Consider the following 20,633-nt stretch of genomic DNA (forward strand, 5'->3'; position numbering starts at 1 on the left):
ATACAGAGCTGAATTTAAGATTGGGAAAATGGCACGCAAGACAATTGAAATTGACAGATCCTTTCACCCTTTAGGTGTTCTGCATCTAGACTTGAGGATGGTAGGGAAAGAGGGCAGTATTTTCTCCAAAAGGTCACAGGTCAACCCTGCCTCTCCTCCCAATAAAAGGGGAGGAAAGCAGGAAACTCCGCCTCCATTTATTTTGAACATAATTTGCAGACCTTCCTTCTGATGCATTAAAACTTTCTTAAACAGATCACTCAAATAGCTCTCTAACGACATTTGGAGGGCCATGGGTTCAACTTCCACATCCTTGATTTACAACCCAGATATCAGGGATGGGGAGCCCATAGTCCTCCAGGTGTTCCTGGCCTCCAACTCCCATCATCCCAACCCACCCCCAGACTGTCAGGAATGATGGGAGTTGGAGGCCAGGAACATCAAAAAGGGCCAAAAGTTCCCCAGCCCTACTGCATATGTTCCACTACAAATATGTGTGAAACATGTACGCTCTTAACACAACCACGGCTCCAGGCTATGTTTTGAATTGTCAAAATGGATTTTTATTTAGGAGGGCTTTTTCCCCTTTAGGGAAGGCAAAAACAGAGACAATGAAGGGAAGGGAAACGAAGGGGCCAATTCATTCATCTTTGGATCCAAACCCGATGGTCTGACTGCAATCTCTGCGTCCTGTCCTGAGGAACATGAGCCTTTGTCTCTGTGGGAGAGGATCCAGCGACGGAGAATGAAGAATCCTCAGTCTGTTAAAAAGATGGACAGGATCAATTTATGGGTGGGGAGGAAACTGCCTCTTACAGCAATTGTAACACTTGTTATGTGCCTTCAAGCCGATTACATCTTATGGCGACCCTATGAATCAGTGACCTCCAATAACATGAACCACCCTGCTCAGATCTTGTAAGTTCAAACCTTGTAACACTTAACCCTGCTAAAAATGCCAACTTTTTACTGGGCTCTGTTGTTCTGCCAGAGAGCCAGGGTGGTATAGTGGTTAAGGTGCTGGACTACAACCTGGGAGGCCAGGGTTCGAATCCCCACACACAGCCATGAAGTTCACTGGGTGACCTTGGGCCAGTCGCTGCCTCTCAGCCTCAGAGGAAGGCAATGGCAAACCCCCTCTGAATACCGCTTACCCTGAACACCCTATTCATAGGGTCGCCATAAGTCAGGATCGACTTGAAGGCAATTCCTTCCATTGTTCTGCCTTCAGTAACCGCTATCTGTGCAGCCATAACACTTTCCTCGGTGCCATGAAAAGCATGACCACCCAGTTTTGCAGATCAAGCTGATGCTAAAGGCAAAAGAGCAATTTATGTCTGGTCAGTTGGCAACACCACCACCCCTTGAGGCAACCAATAGTTGCCATCTTGGTTCCTATTCCTGTGGTATAGAGATAAATGACACACACACACACAAAAACCCTTTACCCACCTAATGTCTGCATTGCAGGCTGCTGTTTCAAGGCACAGGAATGATGCCAGTCAAAAGCTTGGCAAAAATTATAGCTGACATGCAGCAGTATCTAGTATTTGACAACGGGCAGCTTATTTTGTTTCTTTTTTATCTCCATTACATATTTTTATCATGCACTTCCTCCAAGCAGCTCAGGGTGGGGATCTCCCTCATTTTATCCTCTCAACAGCCCTGCGAGGTCAGCTGGTGGTGAGTAAATGAGTGGCCCAGGCCCATCCCAGGACCGAGTATGGACATGGACCCATGTCTCTTAATATATATATTAACACTCTGAGTACTACGCCACACTGTCTCCCTTTTGAAATGCTGTATGAAAGGATTGCCCAAATTAAGGAAATCAAGCGATGGCGACAAGCGCAAGACATTCAAACTGCAAATCTCATTTTTGTAATCAGGTGGAGGAATTCAAAAGTGTGCAAGTGTCCTTTGAATAGCTGTGAATCCTTCATGCCAGCTCCAACCATCGCCCTTGTGTACTCACTGGAAACCTGCAGCCGCGCCAGAGCGTCCTTCCAACCGTGATCCCGCTCCAGAGTGATCAAATAGTAGTCACCAGCGTCGGAGGCCTGCACCCCTTGGATGACTAAGGCGCAGTCTCTCCCCAAGCTGTCGCGGTTAGTGAAGGCCCCGCCCTTTGAGATCACCCTTCCATGCTCAATGTGGAAGATCATTCTGCTCTTGTCAAACCTGGTGCTCCGGAACCAAAAGCAGATAGTGGGCCGGCTTATACCCTGCGCAGAAAGGGTGACCGTTTGTCCAACGCGGGGAATCGAGGGGGTGGGGACAATGTGGATGCCATCAACCAACTGGAGGCAGGAGGCCAAGGCTAAGGCTGCAAGAGAAGAGCCAAGCAAAACATTGGGAATAATTTGGGAGGTTCCCCTTTTAATAATTATCATCGTCTTCTAATTTATACGCTGCTGACTTGCCAAAATGGCTTCTAAGCGGCTCACAAGTATAAAAGCAGTTATAACAACAGTATAGCCACACCTCATAAAATACACAATAAAAGAATTCCATCAATACGTTAAAAGAAACTTCCACGGTTTAAAGGTGCAATAAACAAGGCTGCTAAAACGGCACGATTAAAACAGCAGACTGAAAACAGGCTTGAGACAGGAGTTCAGAGGAATCCTTGTCAAAGGGGGCATCTCTTCAAGAGCCAGTGGCCAGCCAGTAGTGATGGGCCTCTCATATCTCAGCAGGGAAAGCCTTCCACAGCACTGGAGTCCCCCCTGCAAAGGCCTGCCTCCATGCGACTGCAAGCCACTAATCATCACAACACCCAAGCGGCCTTCCCTGTGACCCTAACGTTACCAGCTGACAAACACCCAGCCACCTTGGCCCTGCTCCTGAGCCTTTGAACAGCAGTAGGATCTCCAGAAACAAGCTGAGGAAGCCTTTCGCAACATAAGAGATAAACCTTGTCACCTCCTCGTTCCTGCAGATCAAGCTGCTTAGAGCACAGGAGCACAGTAGAAATGGTAGAAATGTTGGCAACACTACTCCTTCCCAACACTCTGCCCAAACGGACACTCTTTTGCCAACTTTGTTACATGCCTTCCAGTTTCGGGGCTGAATTCTAGACGCTTTCCACCAACCTGCAGCCCCTGAACAAAAGGGAACAGTGTGCAACCTTGCATTGGTAGCAATCTCAGTAAGGAGTCGGGATTACAATTCGAGATTGATAAGGAGATAGTCAGGAAATACCTAGTTAACCTAAATGAGTTCAAATCTCCAGGGCCTGATGAACTGTATCCCAGAGTATTGAAGGAACTTGCGGATGTACTCTCGGAACCTCTTGCCATCATCTTTGAGAAATCCTGGAGAACGGGAGAGGTGCCAGAGGATTGGAGACGGGCAAACGTCGTCCCGCTCTTTTAAAAGGGTAAAAAAGAAGATCCGGGGAATTACAGGCCGGTCAGTCTGACTTCAATACCGGGAAAGATATTAGAACGGATAATAAAAGAGTCCATTGGCAACTATCTAGATGACAATGCTGTGATTAGTAGGAGCCAGCATGGGTTTGTCAAGAAAAAATCCTGTCAAACTAATCTCGTCTCTTTTTTTGATCGGGTCACTAGCCTAGTAGATGGTGGAAATGCTGTAGATGTCATCTATCTAGATTTCAGCAAAGCGTTTGACAAAGTCCCCCACAACCTTTTAATTAGCAAACTCGTCAAATGCTTACATGGAAATACTGTCAGGTGGATTCACAACTGGTTGGAAAACCGTACTCAAAGAGTGGTCGTCGGTGGCTCTGCTTCGGACTGGAAGGAGGTTTCGAGTGGAGTGCCACAGGGTTCTGTCCTGGGGCCGATACTCTTCAACATTTTTATCAATGACTTAGATGATGGGGTAGAGGGAAGCCTTATGAAATTTGTGGATGATACAAAACTGGGAGGGATAGCTAACACAATGGAAGACAGGAATAAAATCCAAAGGGACCTGGATAGACTAGAAAATTGGGCTGAAATTAATAAAATGACATTCAATAAAGACAAATGCAGGATTCTGCATTTAGGCCACAAAAACAAAATGCACGGGTACAGGATGGGAAATACCCGGCTTAGCAGTAGTGCGTGTGAGAAGGACCTTGGCATTGTAGTGGATCGCAAGTTGAACATGACCCAGCAGTGTGATGCTGCGGCAAAAAAGGCAAATGTGGTTTTGGGATGCATAAACAGAGCTATAGTTTCCAGGTCGAGGGAAGTAATAGTCCCACTATATTCTGCATTAGTCAGGCCTCATCTGGAATAGTGCGTTCAGTTCTGGGCGCCTCATTTTAAGAAAGATATAGACACGTTAGAGCGGGTTCAGAAGAGGGCGACGAGGATGATAGCCGGTATGGAGAACAAGTCTTATGAGGAAAGGTTGAAGGAACTTGGCATGTTCAGTCTGGTGAAGAGAAGGCTGAGGGGTGACATGATTACACTCTTTAAGTACCTGAAGGGCTGTCACATAGAGGAGGGTACAGATTTGTTCACTGCTGCCCCAGAGGGTAGGACTAGGTCTAATGGTTTTAAGTTGCAGGAGCGTAGATTCAGATTGGACATTAGAAGGAACTTCTTGACAGTAAGGGCAGTTTGGCAATGGAACTGACTGCCTAGGGAGGTGGGGGGATCCCCTTCGCTGGATGTCTTCAAGCAGAGGCTGGATAGCTATCTGCGGGAGATGCTCTAGCTGTGGATTTCCTGCTGTGAGCAGGGGGTTGGACTCGATGGCCTACAAGGCCCCTTCCAACTCTATGATTCTATGATTTTAGGAGAGACTCACAGCCGGAAAACCTTAGAGAGCCACTGCCAGCCCATGTACAGACAAAACTGAGCCAGATAGGGTAATGGTCTGCCACAAGAGAAGGCAACGTTTCTATGATCCTATGCATACACATTGTTCGGGGTGGGCTTTCTCTTCTAATGCTCCTTGAATTCAGATTTTTTTTCCCCCAGTTATCCAGGCTCCTGTACCTTTCACAGTTCTGTACAAGTAGGAATTTGGGCTGGGATTGTTTGTGAGAAAAAGCTGCCAAATTCCTTGCAGAAGGGCCATGGGCCAATGCCTTAGTACAGTGGTTCCCAACCTGGGGGCTGTGACCCCTATGGTGGCCGCGAGGTAATCCAGAGGGGGCCACAGACAGTAAAGAAATGATTTTTTTTTTAAGGGCTTCACTGTCCCTGGACACTGTCTGCTCCCCACTGATGCGGCAGATGACACCTTCCCCTTGCTGCAAACAAGAGGGGAGGACTTTTGCTGAAGCGCCAGAGCATCTTTCAGGCACACCGAGGGCAGGCATCTGTCTATAAAACATGTGGCAGATGTCAAAGGAGGCTGAGGGTGGAGATACCGGAAGAAGGGATTACTATCACTGACTCCAGTCTCCTCACGTTTCCGCTGCTGATGGTGCCCTTACTCAGAACGAGAGGAGAGGGCTTTTTGTGAAGCAAGGCTGCAAGGAAAGGTTGCTTTCCCCCTTCCTTCCTTCCTGGGGGGTGGGGTTCATGAAAATTTTTGAGCTTATAAAGGGGGTCCTGTACCCATAAAGGTTGGGAACCACTGCCTTAGTACATGTTTTGCTTGCTAAATGTCCCTGGTTCAATCCCCCGGCATGTCCAGCTGGAACTGGGTGCAGTGGAGACTCATGGCTCGGATGTCAGTGGAGACTGGTGGTTTTCAGCAACTTGGCCAGCTCAGGCTAAAACCCAGAGTGGATTCACAGCCCCACTGACATTGGAGCTACCAGTCTCCACTGGCTGGGAGAGAACCCTGTCTGAAACCCTGGAGAGCCACTGCTGGTCCGTGTCAGCAGTACTGAACTAGATGGACCAATGGTTCAACTTTGTATACGGCACCTTGCCAGGATCCTGTGTTCCTTCCCATATTAAAAGAGCCCTGGCCTCTTTTGCTGCCCTCCACCCTGGGCCCCTTCCCACCTCTCACCTGCCAGGATAAGAATGGCTGGAGCGCTGGAGAGAATGGCCATGATGTGTCTCCGTAGTGCTGTCACTAGGTCAAATGCCTGCCTGCCTGCTAGGGACTTTATATATCGTGCAGAGGGGGAATTTCCCCAATCAAGGGGGACATTGCTCAAGTTAGTAGCTGGTGCAGAAAGGAGACTGGAATGAAGAGTTAGGCAAGACAGACGGGGGGGGGGGAGAACTGGAGGTTTTTTTTGAAAGGAAACAATTTCCAAAGAGCTTAAAGAATAGATGTGAACACGTTGGGGACGTGCACATGTTGTCCCCTCGCTCATCTGAACACTAATTTACCTATTCAAAGAAAGAAGTAATTTTTCTTTGTGTGTTTCCTTCACAGTCTGAAGTAGGGGGAGAAATTTGATTCAGTTCACCTTGAAAGGCAACTCTCCCTAATGACATGAACCAAAACACAGCCGTCCTTTGAGATGCACACTTCTCCAAACTTTGCGACACAGTTTTTCAGCCAAGCAATGTGCACAACATTGCAAAATTGCAAAGAGTGCATAAAACCGCATATAACGATGAAAATTGCTTTGCAAAATTGTGTATGTTAGGCAAATGAGGTGCATCCCATTGAGGCGTCTGGTTGGCCACTGTGAGAAGTGTATGCTGGACTAGATGGCCAGTAGGTCGCTTCTTAGGTTCAGAACGGCATACAAATGTATATTAGGAGAAATTTGCACTAAAATGCTGCTGAATTTTCATTAAGAACCTTTTTTCAAAATAATCATAAATTGGTGTGGAAATGTGGAGAACTGAGGGAGTGAAAGAAACCAAAATAAGACAGATTTGCCCACCCCAGATAACGGCATGGATGGATACGCAATCACCACAGCAGAATGTGTATACCAAGGAAAGATACCACCTGTTGGATTGCTGCCTGGCAAGAACAGCTATTAAACGCACAAATACATGCTAGGTGTGCTGAGGAAGGAGAAGAGCATCACCTTCTGTCACCCCAGGGACTCTATGGTCTCCCCTGCCACCTACAGGATGGGACTGGAACACCCCATTGATGAACGGCGGGATATAAATTTAATAAATAAATAATATCCTCACAACACTGCAAGGTAGGCTCCATAGTGCACAATCATATGCTTAACGCCCTTGGCTTCCCCCCTAAGAATCCTAGGAACTGTAATTTACCTCACAGAGCTACTGTTCCCAGCACCCTTAGCAAACCCAGTGAGTGGAGCACAACCCATAGGCACACAGGAGGCTGCCTTATACGGAGTCAGACATCGACCTATCTAACTCAGGCCTACCTACACTGACTGGCAGTGGCTCCCTGGGATTTCAGGCAGGAGTTTCTCCCAGTCCTACCAGGGATTAAACCTGTGACCTTCTACATGCAAGGCAGCTGCTCTAACTCTGAGCTACACCAGATCCCAGGGGTGGGGGTCCTTTTTTCAACCCCATGGCCGCATGGGCAACATGCCAGAGGCTGCATGCCAGTGGTGGGCAGGGCCAGGGGCGCAAGCGGGCAGAGACTCTCCCTTCACACAGTAGAGTTTCAGCCATGCGAGAGCCAGAGGTTTCTACGTGCATGGCTGTCTCTGCCCAAGCAAGCCAGTGGCCTCTCCACAAAGCAAGGACACCTTCCAGCCAGACGAACACATTCAAGGACGGCCAGTGAGGGGAACGGCCTGGGGAGAGTCAAGATAGCCAGACAGAGAGGCCTCAGGGGCCGCGTTCGAGCCCCCGAATCTGAGATCCCCACCCCACTCCTGCTCAACTCTGACTCAACCTGTATCGAAGGTGAAGCAGGTATTGCAACTAAGACAACCGCATACCACACCCAGAGCTTGGAAAAGTTACTTTTTTGAACTACAACTCCCATCACCCCAATCCAGTGGCCATGCTGGCTGGGTATGATGGGAGCTGTAGTTCAAAAAAGTAAATTTTCCAAGCTCTGACCACACCCTTGGTCAGCCTCCCTCTCCTTTCTAAGGTGCTTCCCAAAGTCAGATTTCGCTGGTAGGTTCCTTGAAAAAGGGACTTGTCCTCTCATGTTTTTGAAATCCGCATGCTTCCTAAGGCTATCTGTCTATATTATTAATTATTGTCCTTTTTATCATCATCATCTGAACCCAGGTGGTTTATTTATTTTTAACAATGGACATACCTTATTCTGAGTGTGTGTGGGAAGGGGGTTAACTTTTTTTAAACTAATTTAAATATGGCGATTTTAATACTGGCTCATCACTCCCTCAAGAAGTAGGAACACAGAAAGCCACCTTCCGCCATGTCACCCCATTGGCCCATCTACCTCAATACTATCTACTCTGACTGGCAGCAGCTATCCAGGATTTCAGGCGGGAGTCTGTCACAGCCGTACCGGGAGTTGCCAGAGGCCCTCTGCACACAAAGCAGATGTCCTGCCACTGACTTATGGCCCTTCCTCAGATTTCAGAGATAGTGCAACCGGTTTTAGTTACATTCTCCTGAGAGTGTGGTGGAGACTTCACAATATCCGTTTTACTTACAACTCTGTTGGCACAGCTTACCATGAATGAACCAACCGAGCTGTTGTAGGGCTGCCAGGAAAATAAGCCGGCTAGAGAAAAATCAACTCATTTGAAATGTGGTGTTGGAGGACAGCTTTGTGTATACCATGGACCGCAAAAAAGACAAATAATTGGGTGTTAGAACAAATTAAACCAGAACTATCATTAGAAGCTAAAATGATGAAACTGAGGTTATCATACTTTGGACACATCATGAGAAGACATGATTCACTAGAAAAGACAATAATGCTGGGGGAAACCGTAGAAAAGGAGGAAGGCCAAACAAGAGATGGATTGATTCCATAAAGGAAGCCACAGACCTGAACTTACAAGGCCTGAACAGGGTGGTTCATGACAGATGCTCTTGGAGGTCGCTGATTCATAGGGTCGCCGTAAGTCGACATCGACTTGAAGGCACACAAGATTCCATAGCCACTAGGTGTCACCATAGCAATCTCCAACCCAAGCTCTAGCACAGAAAGACCCACCAACTTTAATTCCTAGTCCTTGCTCCTGTGCCTTGAACAGCAGCCTGGCAACCAAAATGATTGAGGTGCTAGTGCAACTCCCTAAGAGGAAAAGTTACAATGCAACCATTCAAAGCGTGAGTGCTTTAGATTTGTGGGCATCTCTTGATTCTTTGGCAGGGATCAGACACGAGTTGCCACAAGTTGCTGAATGCAATTGGCTGAATCCAACTAAGTTCTATTCAGAGTAGACCTGTTGAAATAATGGACCCAAGCTAGTCATGTCCATCCATTTTAATGGGTCTACTCTGCACTGGATACAGACCTTTTCCATGAGAGACACCCTGGAGATTTCTGCAGACTTTGTAATATCAGCTGTACTTCTTACCAATAATATCCGGCACAGCACAGTAGCAGCATATCCAGATGCCTGGAAAAGGAAATCATCCTGCAGGAATCCACAGTCATGACTCAAATTAGCCACTAGGTGTCACCATAGCTATTTCTAATCCAAGCTCTAGCTAGATAGATAAGATTGCCACCTTTATTTTCCTAGTCCTTGCTCCTGTGCCTTGGGCAGCAGTCTGGCATACAGAACTTTAGCATGTGACACACGAGGATAAAGGGGGGGGGAAGCCTCTTTTCTTCAGGCCAAGCTGTTGTGAAGGGCCAGTTAAAAGATAAGTAAAAGTGGCAACCTTAGGACTACAGGTGGCCTTACCAGGAGCTTCTTTTCAGAGGTAGAAATTGACCATGCTGATCTTCCTTGCCATGAAAAGCTTCACCCACTTTCTGATGTCAAGCGGTTGTTAAAGGCAGAGGAGAAGCCAACACCTGCTTTTGCTCATCAGTTGGCAACTCCCATGCTAGTTTCTAACTCAGACTGTGGCCTTCTTTGTTTTTATTTACTTGTTCTTATTTAAAGTGAGGCTCTTTCCATGCAGTTTCCTGGCAGGGGCTTCGAAATTGTGGAATGGGACTTTCCAAATGTCTGACTTCTGGGAAAACTGCCTTTAGGTTCAGGTAGCGGGGGGAAGGGGGAGGACAATTGCAGGAACTGCCCCCGCTCCCTTGTTGCCCGGTTTCCTTTGGGCTTGTTGCAGAGGAAAGAGGTCTCACCTTGCCAATTTCGGTAAATGCAAATGAGATACACCCAACGCACCTCCCTTCGATGTGCGCCTCCCCACACCCCTCTCCCGACTGCTCTACTACATCACTCACTCACCAAGGGGAGGGGAGGGGAATCAGCGCCATCAATATCCTAATATTTGCATGAATTCAGATCACGTCACCCAAGAGACTTCTGTGGAAGAGGGAATGTCAGTAGGTGGAGATTGGCAGGCAGGAGGGGATTCTCCAGCTGCTGAGACTCCTTTTAAATGTACAGGGACACCCCACCCTCCTCCTTTGCATCTCAGAGACCTGGGTTCAAGTCCTACATCTTCCAGACCCTCAGAGTCAAACTCAATGTGACGTGTTCTGCAGCTTCTTTCGTTCTTGCATGGCTGGGTTGTTAAAAATGAAATACTGGGCCTGGCAGGAAGGCAAACCAAATTGCGGCCATGGCATTGGGGAGGGGGAGCTTCAACCCTTTGCCCCCCAATATGGTTGTTGTCCAAAGCAGCTGGAGGGCACCAGGTTGGCGAAGGCTGCCTTATTGGGCTTTCTGCATGAGCTACAAGTGAGTCACCCCCTCAGTTTCCCCTCCGTCCTGCTCTCTCACAGCTGGAGAGATCCACATCTCTGACTCATCTACAGTTCCAGCTTGCAAGATGCCAGATTCAAGGCCTACAATCTCTCCACAGGAACCATGTCGGTGAAAACGCCAATAGACCAGGCGTTCAGGCACCCTGGAAGAAGAAAGAAAAGTGCAGTGAGATACAAGATCCATTCTTCTTTTTTCTCCAGGGAATAAAGGATGGTTCCAAGAGCAGTGCATCCTGGGTTTCCAATTCTCTAGAGCGGTACATCGCACCTGATGACACCCTGCTTGTTACTCCATGTTTCGCTTCTGCTGGGTGGACAGCGGCATGAGGCAGAGTATTCTCAGTGGTGGCTCCCCAATCATTATTTATCTATCTATCTATTTATCTTAATCATTCATATACTGCTTTATACCACCATTTCTAAGCAGTGTACAGTAAGGATACAGGAGGGATACCAAAGGGACACAGCATAAAATCAATTAAAATTAACCATAAAGTCAGGTTGGGGGGACTTGCTTAAAATGCCTACTGAAATAAAACTCCCTCAGATGACATTCAATTGTTGTCCCCTCCCCCCCCCCAAAATGGCCTTGTTTAAGTGCAAGGTGAAAATCTTTTTAATCTTCCAGGCCCTTGGAATGTCATCAACCGTTTTTGTCACGAATGGTCCACACCTCAATGGCAGAGCGCGTGCTTTGCGTGCAGAAGGTCCCAGCGTCAAACCCTCGCATCTCCAGGTGGGGCTGGGAGAGGCCCATCTCTGAAATCCTGGAGAGCCACTGCCAGTTAGTGTAGGCAATACTGAGCTAGGTGGATCAATGCTGTGACTCGGCATAAGGCAGCATCCCTTGTTGCTATGATCCTAATGGCTGCAGCTCAATGGTTAGAGGATCCGCCTTGCACGCAGCATGTCCCAGGTTCAATCCTCAGGATTTCCAGGTAGGGCTGGGAGAGACTCCCTGTCTGGCTCCCTGGAGAGTTGCTGCCAGTCAGTGCAGGCAGTACTGAGCTGAGTGGACCAATAGTCTGGCTCCATGTTGGGCCACTTCTTATGTTCCTTCCTGACATTGAAACTCGGCATGGGTGATCATGCTGTTCACCTTTTCTCACTATTGCTGCTACTGTTGCTCTCTGCTCCAGTTGGGAGGGCGGGATAGACGTGTGAGGAAACAATGACTAAGGCACACACAGACACATGGTCTTCTCACATGTACTGCAGCCAAGTCAAGTATTTGATTAATTGATTGATGATTGAAAAGTTCTGCACTGAAGCATTCAAATTTTTTGTTAGCTGTTCCTGACTACTGTGCTGCACGTTACAACGGTTTTTACGAATGGCGTATGGTTCTAGCCAGCTTTCCAGATAATGAGCCAAAGAGTGGCAATTATTCCAGGTGTTTTTATTCTGAGAATACAGGAAACTCCCTCCTACCAGCTGAGAGTATTTGCCTATCCAGCCCAGTGCTGTCCATACTGACCGACAGCAGCTCTCCAGGATTTCAGACAGGGCTCTCTCGAGCGCTACCTGGAGATGCCAGAGATTCAACTCGGGGCTTTCTGCATGCAAACCACTCCAGCCACTAGCTATGGCCCTTCCAGGGTCCTGGGCAGTGAGAGGATCATTCCCAGTCCGTCCACCTGACCCTTTTAATTAGAGGTGCCAGGGCAGGGCCTAGTCCTTGGATCTGCTGCATGCAAACATGCAAAGCCCACACTCTACTGCTGAGTCTTTGGGGATGCCGTTCTCCATGTACTTGATTAATGAGAGAGAGTTAGATAGATAAGAGTCATCCCCAAAACACCTGCTTCCAGGCCACATAAAACTGTCACTATGAGAAACGGATAAAATAAAGGCTCTTGTCAGCTCACAAGCAGCAATTCAGAGAGGAGACTGCCCAGTGTCTCTCTGCGCGGTTTACTGTTGTGCCCTCATTTCCTTCCAATCAGCTGCTGCAGAGGGTTGGGTAATTCTGCTGCATCTCTGTACCAGCTGTGATTGGATCACACGCCTTTCAGTCATTTCTAATGCAGAGGGCAGTATGACCCACCCATAGAGGAGGTTCCCCAGTGGATCCTTGCATGAGTCAGTGTGCTCTGCTTCTAAGCCAGACCCATGCTCAGAAAGCACTTTACAGAGAAACATGGAATGCTGGAAAACATGGAAGCTTACCCGATGGCAAACCCCTTCTGATTTCCTTCCCCTCAAAAGAACGAACACTTCCCAGAGGCAAGGCATGAAGCAGGCCTTCCCTTTTAGCTGGCAAGGAGGGCGCAATCCTATGTTTGGAGGACATTCATGTACAGTACGGAATACAGTCCCCACCACCTTCAGGAGGCGAGCCCTCAAGTGCCCTCGCTCCTCCTGTTGGCTCAGGCAAGGAGACCTTCTTGGCAAAAAAAAATGCATCACTCAGTAGTTCAATCAAGTAAGTCGGCGCTGAATGGCAATTTAACCCCCTCCCGTCCAAGGTCGCTGCCTCCCCTCCCTTGGCCAGCAGGGGGCTCCGTTTTAAGCTCCAAGCGACCTCGCCTCCCCTTTCGTCCAGTCCTGGGGGAATCCCGTTCGGTTCCCCCTTCCCTACACACAGGCGCGCGTGCGCGCGCACACACAAGACACGTCATTTGCGCAGCCATTCCGTGCAGCCTGGGAGCGTCGTTGAGGGCCACCCCCCACGGCCCGCGGGGGAAGAACCGGATAGTCCTGCATCCTTCCGGACAGCCTCCAGCTTTTCCTGCCGTCCTACGCAATGTGGTGGCTCGCTTGGTTCTGCCTGTAGGGGCAGGAAAAGGCCAGGTTGCCACCTTTTGTCCCGGGCCCTGCACCTGTGCCTTTAGCAGCAGCCCGACATGCAGAGATCTAACTGAAGAAGCTTCCCTTTGTATGGAAAAAGAGATATTTCACCTAGTGGACTTCTCCGTGCCAGGCAGAAATCTAACCTGCGAACAGGACGTAAAATATTTTCAACCTCACATCGGAATATCTAAGATAGCAACCGCATATATCAGAGAGTAAAATGTTCATGTTCGTGTTAGCTGGGGTTTTTTTTATTCATTGCAAACCGTTTAGAAGCCTATTTTTGCCGAAATTAGTAAATAAATCAAGAAATAATAACGATGAGGCTCGCTGGGCAGAGGTTTAAAATTTTTATTTTTACTATTGGATTGGGTGGCACGGGGCGCTGGTACCTTTAACAGCTTACTGGTAGGCAGCATTTAAACTGGTGCAGCTTGCCCCATGATCGCTACATGAGAGGGGGGGTTAATCTGCCAGAAAAAGAGAACGGCGGGAATCTTCGAGGGGGGGCGCTGTAGTTGCCGGAGCAGCACAAGAGCCCTTAGGGAAGACCTTTAGGGCAGAAATCCAGGTCCCCACTCAGCCAAATGAAAGTTATTAATTAAAGTTATTGTTATTGCTAAATTTACATGCCTCTTAATACCAAAATAGGCATTCTGAGCAATTTACAAAAATATAAAAGCCAACTGCACAAACATATGCTAATACTCATTAATATGGGGGCGGGAAGAAGATTGCAAAAACCATTCAGTCCGGAGTCTAACCCGTCCTTAGCTACTCCATCGAGCGCAGCATGTTTCACCCTGGGGCCTGCTTGCTTGCGTTTCTTTCTCCAGTCGCACGGCTTAACCCCACTAGGGGAAGGCCAGCTCCGGAGAGAAGACTGAAACGCCTCTGGAAGGCGTCCCGTGGCTTCCTCGCCCTTCCCTTCTGGGGCGTTTCCGGCTGGGTGGAGAGAAGTCCGGGAACAGGACCGCAAAACGTAACGCGCCTTCTTCCACCCCCAAGAACTGGCAATGCGCTCTGGGCGCACCTGGTCTCCTTGGCAATGCGCCCCGGGCGCACGGCACTGGACTCCCCTCGACGTTCTGCCGGCGAAGGGAGGCGAAAGAGAGGCGGGCGGCCAGGAGGAGGAAGAGCTGGAGGAGGAGCTGGAGGCGGAACTCCCCCAGGGAGGGGAGGCCGGTAACAGGCGTCTGTGAAAGTCCCTAGCATTCAGCTGAGCGAACGGGGAAGTCCCGGCTTCCTTCCTCTACTGCGGAGAGTAGGCTAAGCGGGTGTTACCGCTGAGACTCGGGATTCACTCGTGGGCGCCCACGGGGCACTGAGGGCGCTGCAGATCCGACCGGGACCTTCGTGTTTTGCTGCAGGGGACTTCTGCAAAAAGAAAGCAAAGGGGATGACTTGGCGAGGGACGGACCAAGGAGGCCGGGTGGGGTTCGTCTGGTGACTCCCTTCCCAGGAATCTAGTAAGCGGACCGAGAAGGGTGGGGGCGGGGTTCTGACTTTCCTGCTCCCCCCCTCCCAGCTGCGTTTGGAAAAGACGGCCTGCCGGCTTCCCGAGGAAAGGATGACACCTCACCCACTCTCCACACCCTGTAAGGAAGCACTCAGGTGTGATCACATGGCACGACTGTGCTGGTGGTAACCGGGAGATCCATCAAGCCTATGGAAAGGGAGCCACAGCGATCATTGGGGGTGCTTGGAAAGTGACACCCGCCCCCTTATTCATAAAAAAGGGAGCACCTTGAAGGCTGGCTAGGGAAGGGAAGGGTGCCCTTGGGTGGCCTTCAGAGCCAAGAGGAACAGAAGGAAGAAAAGGATCCATTTGCAAAGATGCAGAGGGGATGGTGATTTCCAGATAGCCCACTCAGCAGCAGCAAGGCAAGGTGGCAAGGGGGCCCCACCCCCACCTCTTGGCCCAGCTCTGGAGCCGAAAGCCCCCTGGAGGAGTTCCTGTCTGGTGGCCCTTTGGGTCTGGTGAAGACCACGAGGATTTGGCAGGCAGACATGGCAGGAGAACTACCTGTGGACTTGAGCACCTGGCGGAAGGGGCCTGGCCAAGACAGATGGGTCGCCCCTGAGGGAGAGGCGTCTTCGGTTGCCCCTCGGAGGCAGTCACCTGAGGGGGAGGTCTCTTTGGGCACCAGGGCACCCCTGACACCCTGGCACAAGCCTCCCAGAGAACCCGAGGGAGCCCTGAGTTCCGTATGTCAGCCTGGCTCCAGATGCCCCCTTCCAGCCCTGCGAAGTACAGCTGCCCCCCAGGTGGGGCTGGAGGGGGAGAAGAAGGCCCAGACGTGTCTGCCCCTGCGGAAGCGCCGCTATGCAGTGCAGGGGGCAGACTCCAGGGATGCTCAGGGGCTGTTGACTGGCAAGGTCCCCAAGAGGGAGAGCAGCGAGGGTGAGATGGAGCTGTGGCGCTCCCACTGCAACGGCTACTGCTCTCCTTACATCTCCGTAAGCTACCCGAGATTGCCAGCCACCTATTATCCAGGTAAGGACACAGCGCGCGCACACGCACCCCCAATGTGCTTTCTTCTCTACCCTTCCCCCCATTTTCATAGTTCTTTATCGTATAGGGGAGCACCCCTTAGATCAGAGCCTCCTGAAAACCACCCATGGTCTCGGCTGACCACTGCATGATTTTTCCGCCCATTGTAGCAACTGCAATGCGCTGCGCTCGATGTTGTACGGTTTTCAATTGTGTTTTTGTTGCTCCTTTTACTTCTTACACTGTCTTTTATTTATTTATTTATTTATTTATTTATTTTCATTTCTAGACCGCCCATAGCTAATAGCTCTCTGGGCAGTGTACAAAACAAGATTAAAATACAATATAGAATAAAATCAGTAACAAAGGAACACATTAAACTAAAAACATTAAACATAAAGCATTAAACATTAAAATGCCTGGGAGTATAGCCAGGTCTTAACCTGGCACCTAAAAGAAAGAACCGTAGGCGCCAGGCGTATTTCCTCCGGTAAGCTGTTCCATAATTTGGGGGCCACCACAGAAAAGGCCCTAGATCTAGTAACAGTCCTCCGGGCATCCTGGTGAGTTGGTACCCGGAGGAGTATTGTAGTACAGTTTGCATTCCATAGACTTCAACTTATAACAAATTACAACATAAAAAATCAAAGAAGCAATGAAAATACGATGCTGCAGGCCACCCGGATGAAGCTCACAGAGCACTGGTGGCCCATGGACCACAGTTTGGGAGCTCCTGCCTTAGATTTTTACTGCTGGCTTCCTTCCCAGCAATCCCCTTTGCAGAAATGTCATTGCTGTCCTGTGGCCCTCCAGAGCTTGCTGCCCTACCCCTCTCATCATCTCTGACCATTGGCTATGCTGGCTGGGGCCGATGGAAGTTGGAGTCCCTCTGGAGGGACACAGGGTGAGCCACCTCTGGTTTAGAGCATCCTCTTTTTTTCTTTTATGCTGTGTTTACTAATCACTTGAGATTACAAAGCAGCTTTTGGTTCCCTGAAGGTTTTTTTTTAAATAAAAAAAAAAGCTTTTGTCCAGCTGTAGGGACCAAGAAGGGGAAAGCCTTCAGTAAGGAGGAAATGATTCTGGCAGTAGGATGTTGCAGCAAGACTGATGGGGCGGTCACCTGTTTTCAGACCATGTCAACAGGAGCATCTCTCTATCTCTGGCTACCCCTATTCATATACAACAGCCAGAAAGGTGGTACTTGATGTTAGTCCTACTTCGAGTAGACCTATTGAAGGTTGCAGGCATGAGTAATTTCAGTTAATTTCAGTGGGTCTGCTCTGAGTAGGACTTAGCTGAATACAACCCAAGTCATTCTTCAGAAACGTACTTCCTTCTTTGGGGGAACGTAATCTTAAAGATGGCCTTGCTGCTTTTCTGTAAGCCTTGCCCTCACGTGCCCATTCTCTCTGCCGCTACTACTGATGCTTGAAACGGCATTCCATGCTTCTGAAGAAGCTTGTGATGAGAGAAGCTTCTGGGCAAAGCAGAGCAGCATTCTTATTGCCCTCCCGTGGAGAGGGCTGAAAGTCCCAGATGCCTGGGTCCTTTAGGGTTGGCTTTGTATCTCAGCCCAATCCAGTCTGTCTTCTCCCCCCCAGGTCTGGCTGGCCCCTTCCTGAGCCCCGAGCTGTCTCCTCTCTTGCATCCGGTCACCCCCCACCCCTTGCTGGGGGTCACCACTCCTTACTCCCTGCTGTGCCCGGTAGAGGCCCAGTTGGCCCTGGACATTGCCACGGCAACCAAACAAGACGAGGACGGAGACACGTAAGAAGGGGAAGAGGCTTCCACGGGGGCTGGAATCAAGAGGGAAGAGCTGGAAGGGGAAAGTCTGGCATCTCACCTCTATGGTCCGGGAAGAACTAGGGTTTGGCGGACAACAAGGGGGGTTGTCTTTCATTCAGAGGAGTGATTCTGTGGGGTGGGAGAGGGTTTGAATGTGTGTTGCTGTTTCTAGATGCATTGAGTGGTATCCGGTGCTAGTCCTACTCAGAGTAGACCCACTGAAACGAATGGGTGTGACTAAGGCTGCAATCCAAAACACACTTACCTGGGAGTAAGTCCCACTGAACCCAATGGCGCTTCCTTCTGAGTAGACATGGATTGGATTGCAGCCTAAGTGAAGCCCATTAATTTCAACGGGACTACTCTGAGTAACACTTAGTTGGATATAATCCATTGTTTTAGTATTGATATAACTGCCCTGGCTTGGACTGGGCAGGATGTACATTTAGTGATATATTTGAGAATTGTTGTTAAACAGCAGAGGTCCAAAGGCATGTTCCCATCCTGTTTCTGAGGTCTTGGGGTCTGAATCCTGAAGGGATACTGAATCTCACCCTGTACGTTCCTAGCCAGATAGTAACTCGGGCATAAAGATAGGGATAAAGAAGCTTTGGACGTACCATTTGGGGAGGCCAGGAAGGGCAATTGTTGCCATCCCATATTTCAGGCCAGATGTAATTATTCCTTGGTAGGACAGGTATCCCTAGGCACTTCCTTGCTGGTTCTGAAAACTGGTGAGCATGGGCTCCTGACCTTGCATTTGGCAGACTATGGTCTGAAGGCATATGAGGCCAGTTCCCTGCTGAAGCTAAGCAGGGTCAGGTCTAGTCAGTGCCCGGATGGGAGACTGCGTGGGAACCATATGTAAGCCGCCTTGGGTTTCTATCATGAAAAGAAAGGCGGGGTATAATTGAAATAAATAATGAAAATAAAAGATAAAGTGGCATTGCAGGGACAGGGAGCCTGTGTGCATATATGTGTGCTTAAACTTTCTCCTGCCTGACGCTTTCCCCCTGCAATCCTTCTGTCTGGTCTCGGAGCATGTTGGAGGGGAAGTGATATGGAGGAGAGCGGTTAAGCATTCCCCAGTCACGCTGCTTCTTGCTTGCAAATGCCATGACCCTCCCCTTGCATTAACCTAATGTGTTTCATTCCAGCCTCAGTGACTGTCACTAGAATCAATGAAATGGGCCTGGTACTGTGTAGTACTGTTGTCCTGCACTGACGGCATTGCTATAAAAAGGAACATGATTGCAGCAAACACCTTTAAAATTCACTGCCATTTAACTTGAAATGTCTCCAAGAGTTGAGCTGGCTCTTGTAGGATCTTCCTCCCCTGGATTTGAACCTGGGTCTCCTATGCCCAGATGCCCAGAGCTTTCTTGTCTGGCCTTCCCTTGCTCCCATATCCCGTAAAACTGGAACTCGGGGTCACCCAATGAAGATAGCCATCAGCAGGACCAAAGAGGCATTTCCTTCAAAGACTGCATAATTAACATACAGCAGCCTTCCCTAACCCTGGTGCCCTCCAGATGTTTTGGACTACAACTCCCATCAGCACCAGCCAACACGTGCTGGCTGGGGCTGATGGGATTTGTTGTCCAAAACGTCTGGAGGGCATCAGGGTTAGGGAAAGCTGATATAAAGAGTGCGTTGCCACAGCATCTGGGAATGGCTGCCAGCTTAAACAGATGAGGGGGCTAATTAGACACATTCTCAGAGGGTGGCTCGGCCAATGGCTGTTGACCATGACAACTAGGTTGAGCCTCCATGTTCAAAAGAAGCATACCCCCCACCACTACAGCCAAACAAGGGTTGCCTGTCACTTTCCAGCACTGCCCTACTTGTGACCTTCCCTGGGCAGTTGGAAAGATCACGAACTCAGTCTAGCCATACAGATAAATAGATAGATATCCTCTCCCTTCTTGCTTTTTTGTGTGTGGGGAGGGGGGGGAGCAGTTAGAGCAGGAAGCATTTCAGATTGTCACCTCCTCATGCCCTCAGAGCAAAAGTCTTGTTGCTCTGTCATCAGAGCCAACTTCAGTGGCCAGGGGAATCCCCTTTCCACCCTTGCAATTGAGCACACACACCCATCTCTCTCTCACACACACACACACACATACATCCTGAGCATTCCTCCCTCCCTGTCTGCTGACGTTTCCTTTGCTGTGTAATTGTTGGCAGGTCTGCCCCTTTTCCTGGAATGGGGCAGAGGGAAGAGGTGAGCTGGAACCAGGCCCTGGAGGCAGTGGGGGAAATGGCTGCAGGCTACCTCTGCTTCCCTGTTGCCTTCAGTCTTGCCACACCCCACACACTTCAGCCTATTCTCCTGCGCTGGAGAGTTCCAAACTGGGAACTTTTTGGATCACCGTTTGGGGTGGGGTGGGGTTGCACTTGTTATCCCTTTGACAGAGCAGAGCAGCTTCAAGGAGGGGGGGTGAAGCCTGGACCCCTGCTCTCTGGCACCGCTGTAGAGAAGCTTCCTTTTTTTTCCCCTGCACAGCTGGGGGCTCCTGTGGTGAGCCTGCAGCTGGGTTAGGGCGACAGGCAGCAAAGGTCACGTTGGAGCTCATTACTGTTACTGGAAGTCTGTGCCCTGGGAGCCCTTCCCTTTGCTGTGGGTTTGGCCCCGAGAAGATAAGGCGGTTTCGTTTATTGTAAACGGGGGAGAGAGGCTGTTTTTGTGAAGTCAGGTGGTGCCATGCGGCACTGTTTGACTTTGGGGGAGCGCGGACAGGTGCGGGAGCCCAAGGAAGTGGAGAGCTGGGGGGGTGGCAAACAGGCACGCCCCTTGATCCACCCCACCAGTGTCCCTTTTGGGGAGGTTCTGATGAGGATGGCTTGGATGAAGGCTTTCACATGGGGGGGCGCGTGGGGCTCCGTGGGGCTGGCTTTCCCCTGTCCACAT

The 20,633-nt window shown here is 49.6% G+C and overlaps 3 protein-coding genes across 5 annotated transcripts in view; 1 reads left to right on the forward strand and 2 right to left on the reverse strand.

Annotated features, from left to right (window-relative positions):
* Positions 1-550: 550 nt before the first annotated feature.
* Positions 551-5,993, reverse strand: CEACAM16 (CEA cell adhesion molecule 16, tectorial membrane component). The gene is made up of 3 exons (XM_061597890.1): positions 5,932-5,993; positions 1,976-2,326; positions 551-761 (listed from the first exon to the last, which is right to left on the reverse strand). The coding sequence occupies exons 1-3, from the start codon at positions 5,972-5,974 to the stop codon at positions 757-759; spliced, it is 399 nt and encodes a 132-aa protein (XP_061453874.1). The 5' UTR covers positions 5,975-5,993; the 3' UTR covers positions 551-756.
* Positions 5,994-9,315: 3,322 nt separating this feature from the next.
* Positions 9,316-14,934, reverse strand: LOC133370937 (uncharacterized). Of its 3 annotated transcripts, none has more exons than XR_009759216.1 (2): positions 14,188-14,934; positions 9,316-10,793 (listed from the first exon to the last, which is right to left on the reverse strand). XR_009759216.1 is itself a non-coding variant. In XM_061597891.1 (2 exons), the coding sequence occupies exons 1-2, from the start codon at positions 14,656-14,658 to the stop codon at positions 10,619-10,621; spliced, it is 357 nt and encodes a 118-aa protein (XP_061453875.1). In that variant the 5' UTR covers positions 14,659-14,923; the 3' UTR covers positions 9,320-10,618. The 3 variants fall into 3 exon arrangements, 1 of the variants encoding a protein (XP_061453875.1); XR_009759217.1 differs by lacking the exon at positions 14,188-14,934 and adding an exon at positions 12,820-13,585; XM_061597891.1 differs by having other exon boundaries at positions 9,320-10,793; positions 14,477-14,923.
* Positions 13,274-20,633, forward strand: part of BCL3 (BCL3 transcription coactivator) — a 30,145-nt gene continuing 22,785 nt past the window's right edge. Inside the window, exons 1-2 of the mRNA XM_061597877.1 lie at positions 13,274-15,940; positions 17,542-17,707. Of these exons, the coding sequence (XP_061453861.1) occupies positions 15,454-15,940; positions 17,542-17,707 (653 nt within the window). The 5' untranslated portion in view covers positions 13,274-15,453. The remainder of the gene's footprint in view (positions 15,941-17,541; positions 17,708-20,633) is intronic.

This window comes from Rhineura floridana, chromosome 15 (assembly GCF_030035675.1).
Source record: "Rhineura floridana isolate rRhiFlo1 chromosome 15, rRhiFlo1.hap2, whole genome shotgun sequence".
In the NCBI taxonomy this organism is placed as follows: domain Eukaryota; kingdom Metazoa; phylum Chordata; class Lepidosauria; order Squamata; family Rhineuridae; genus Rhineura; species Rhineura floridana.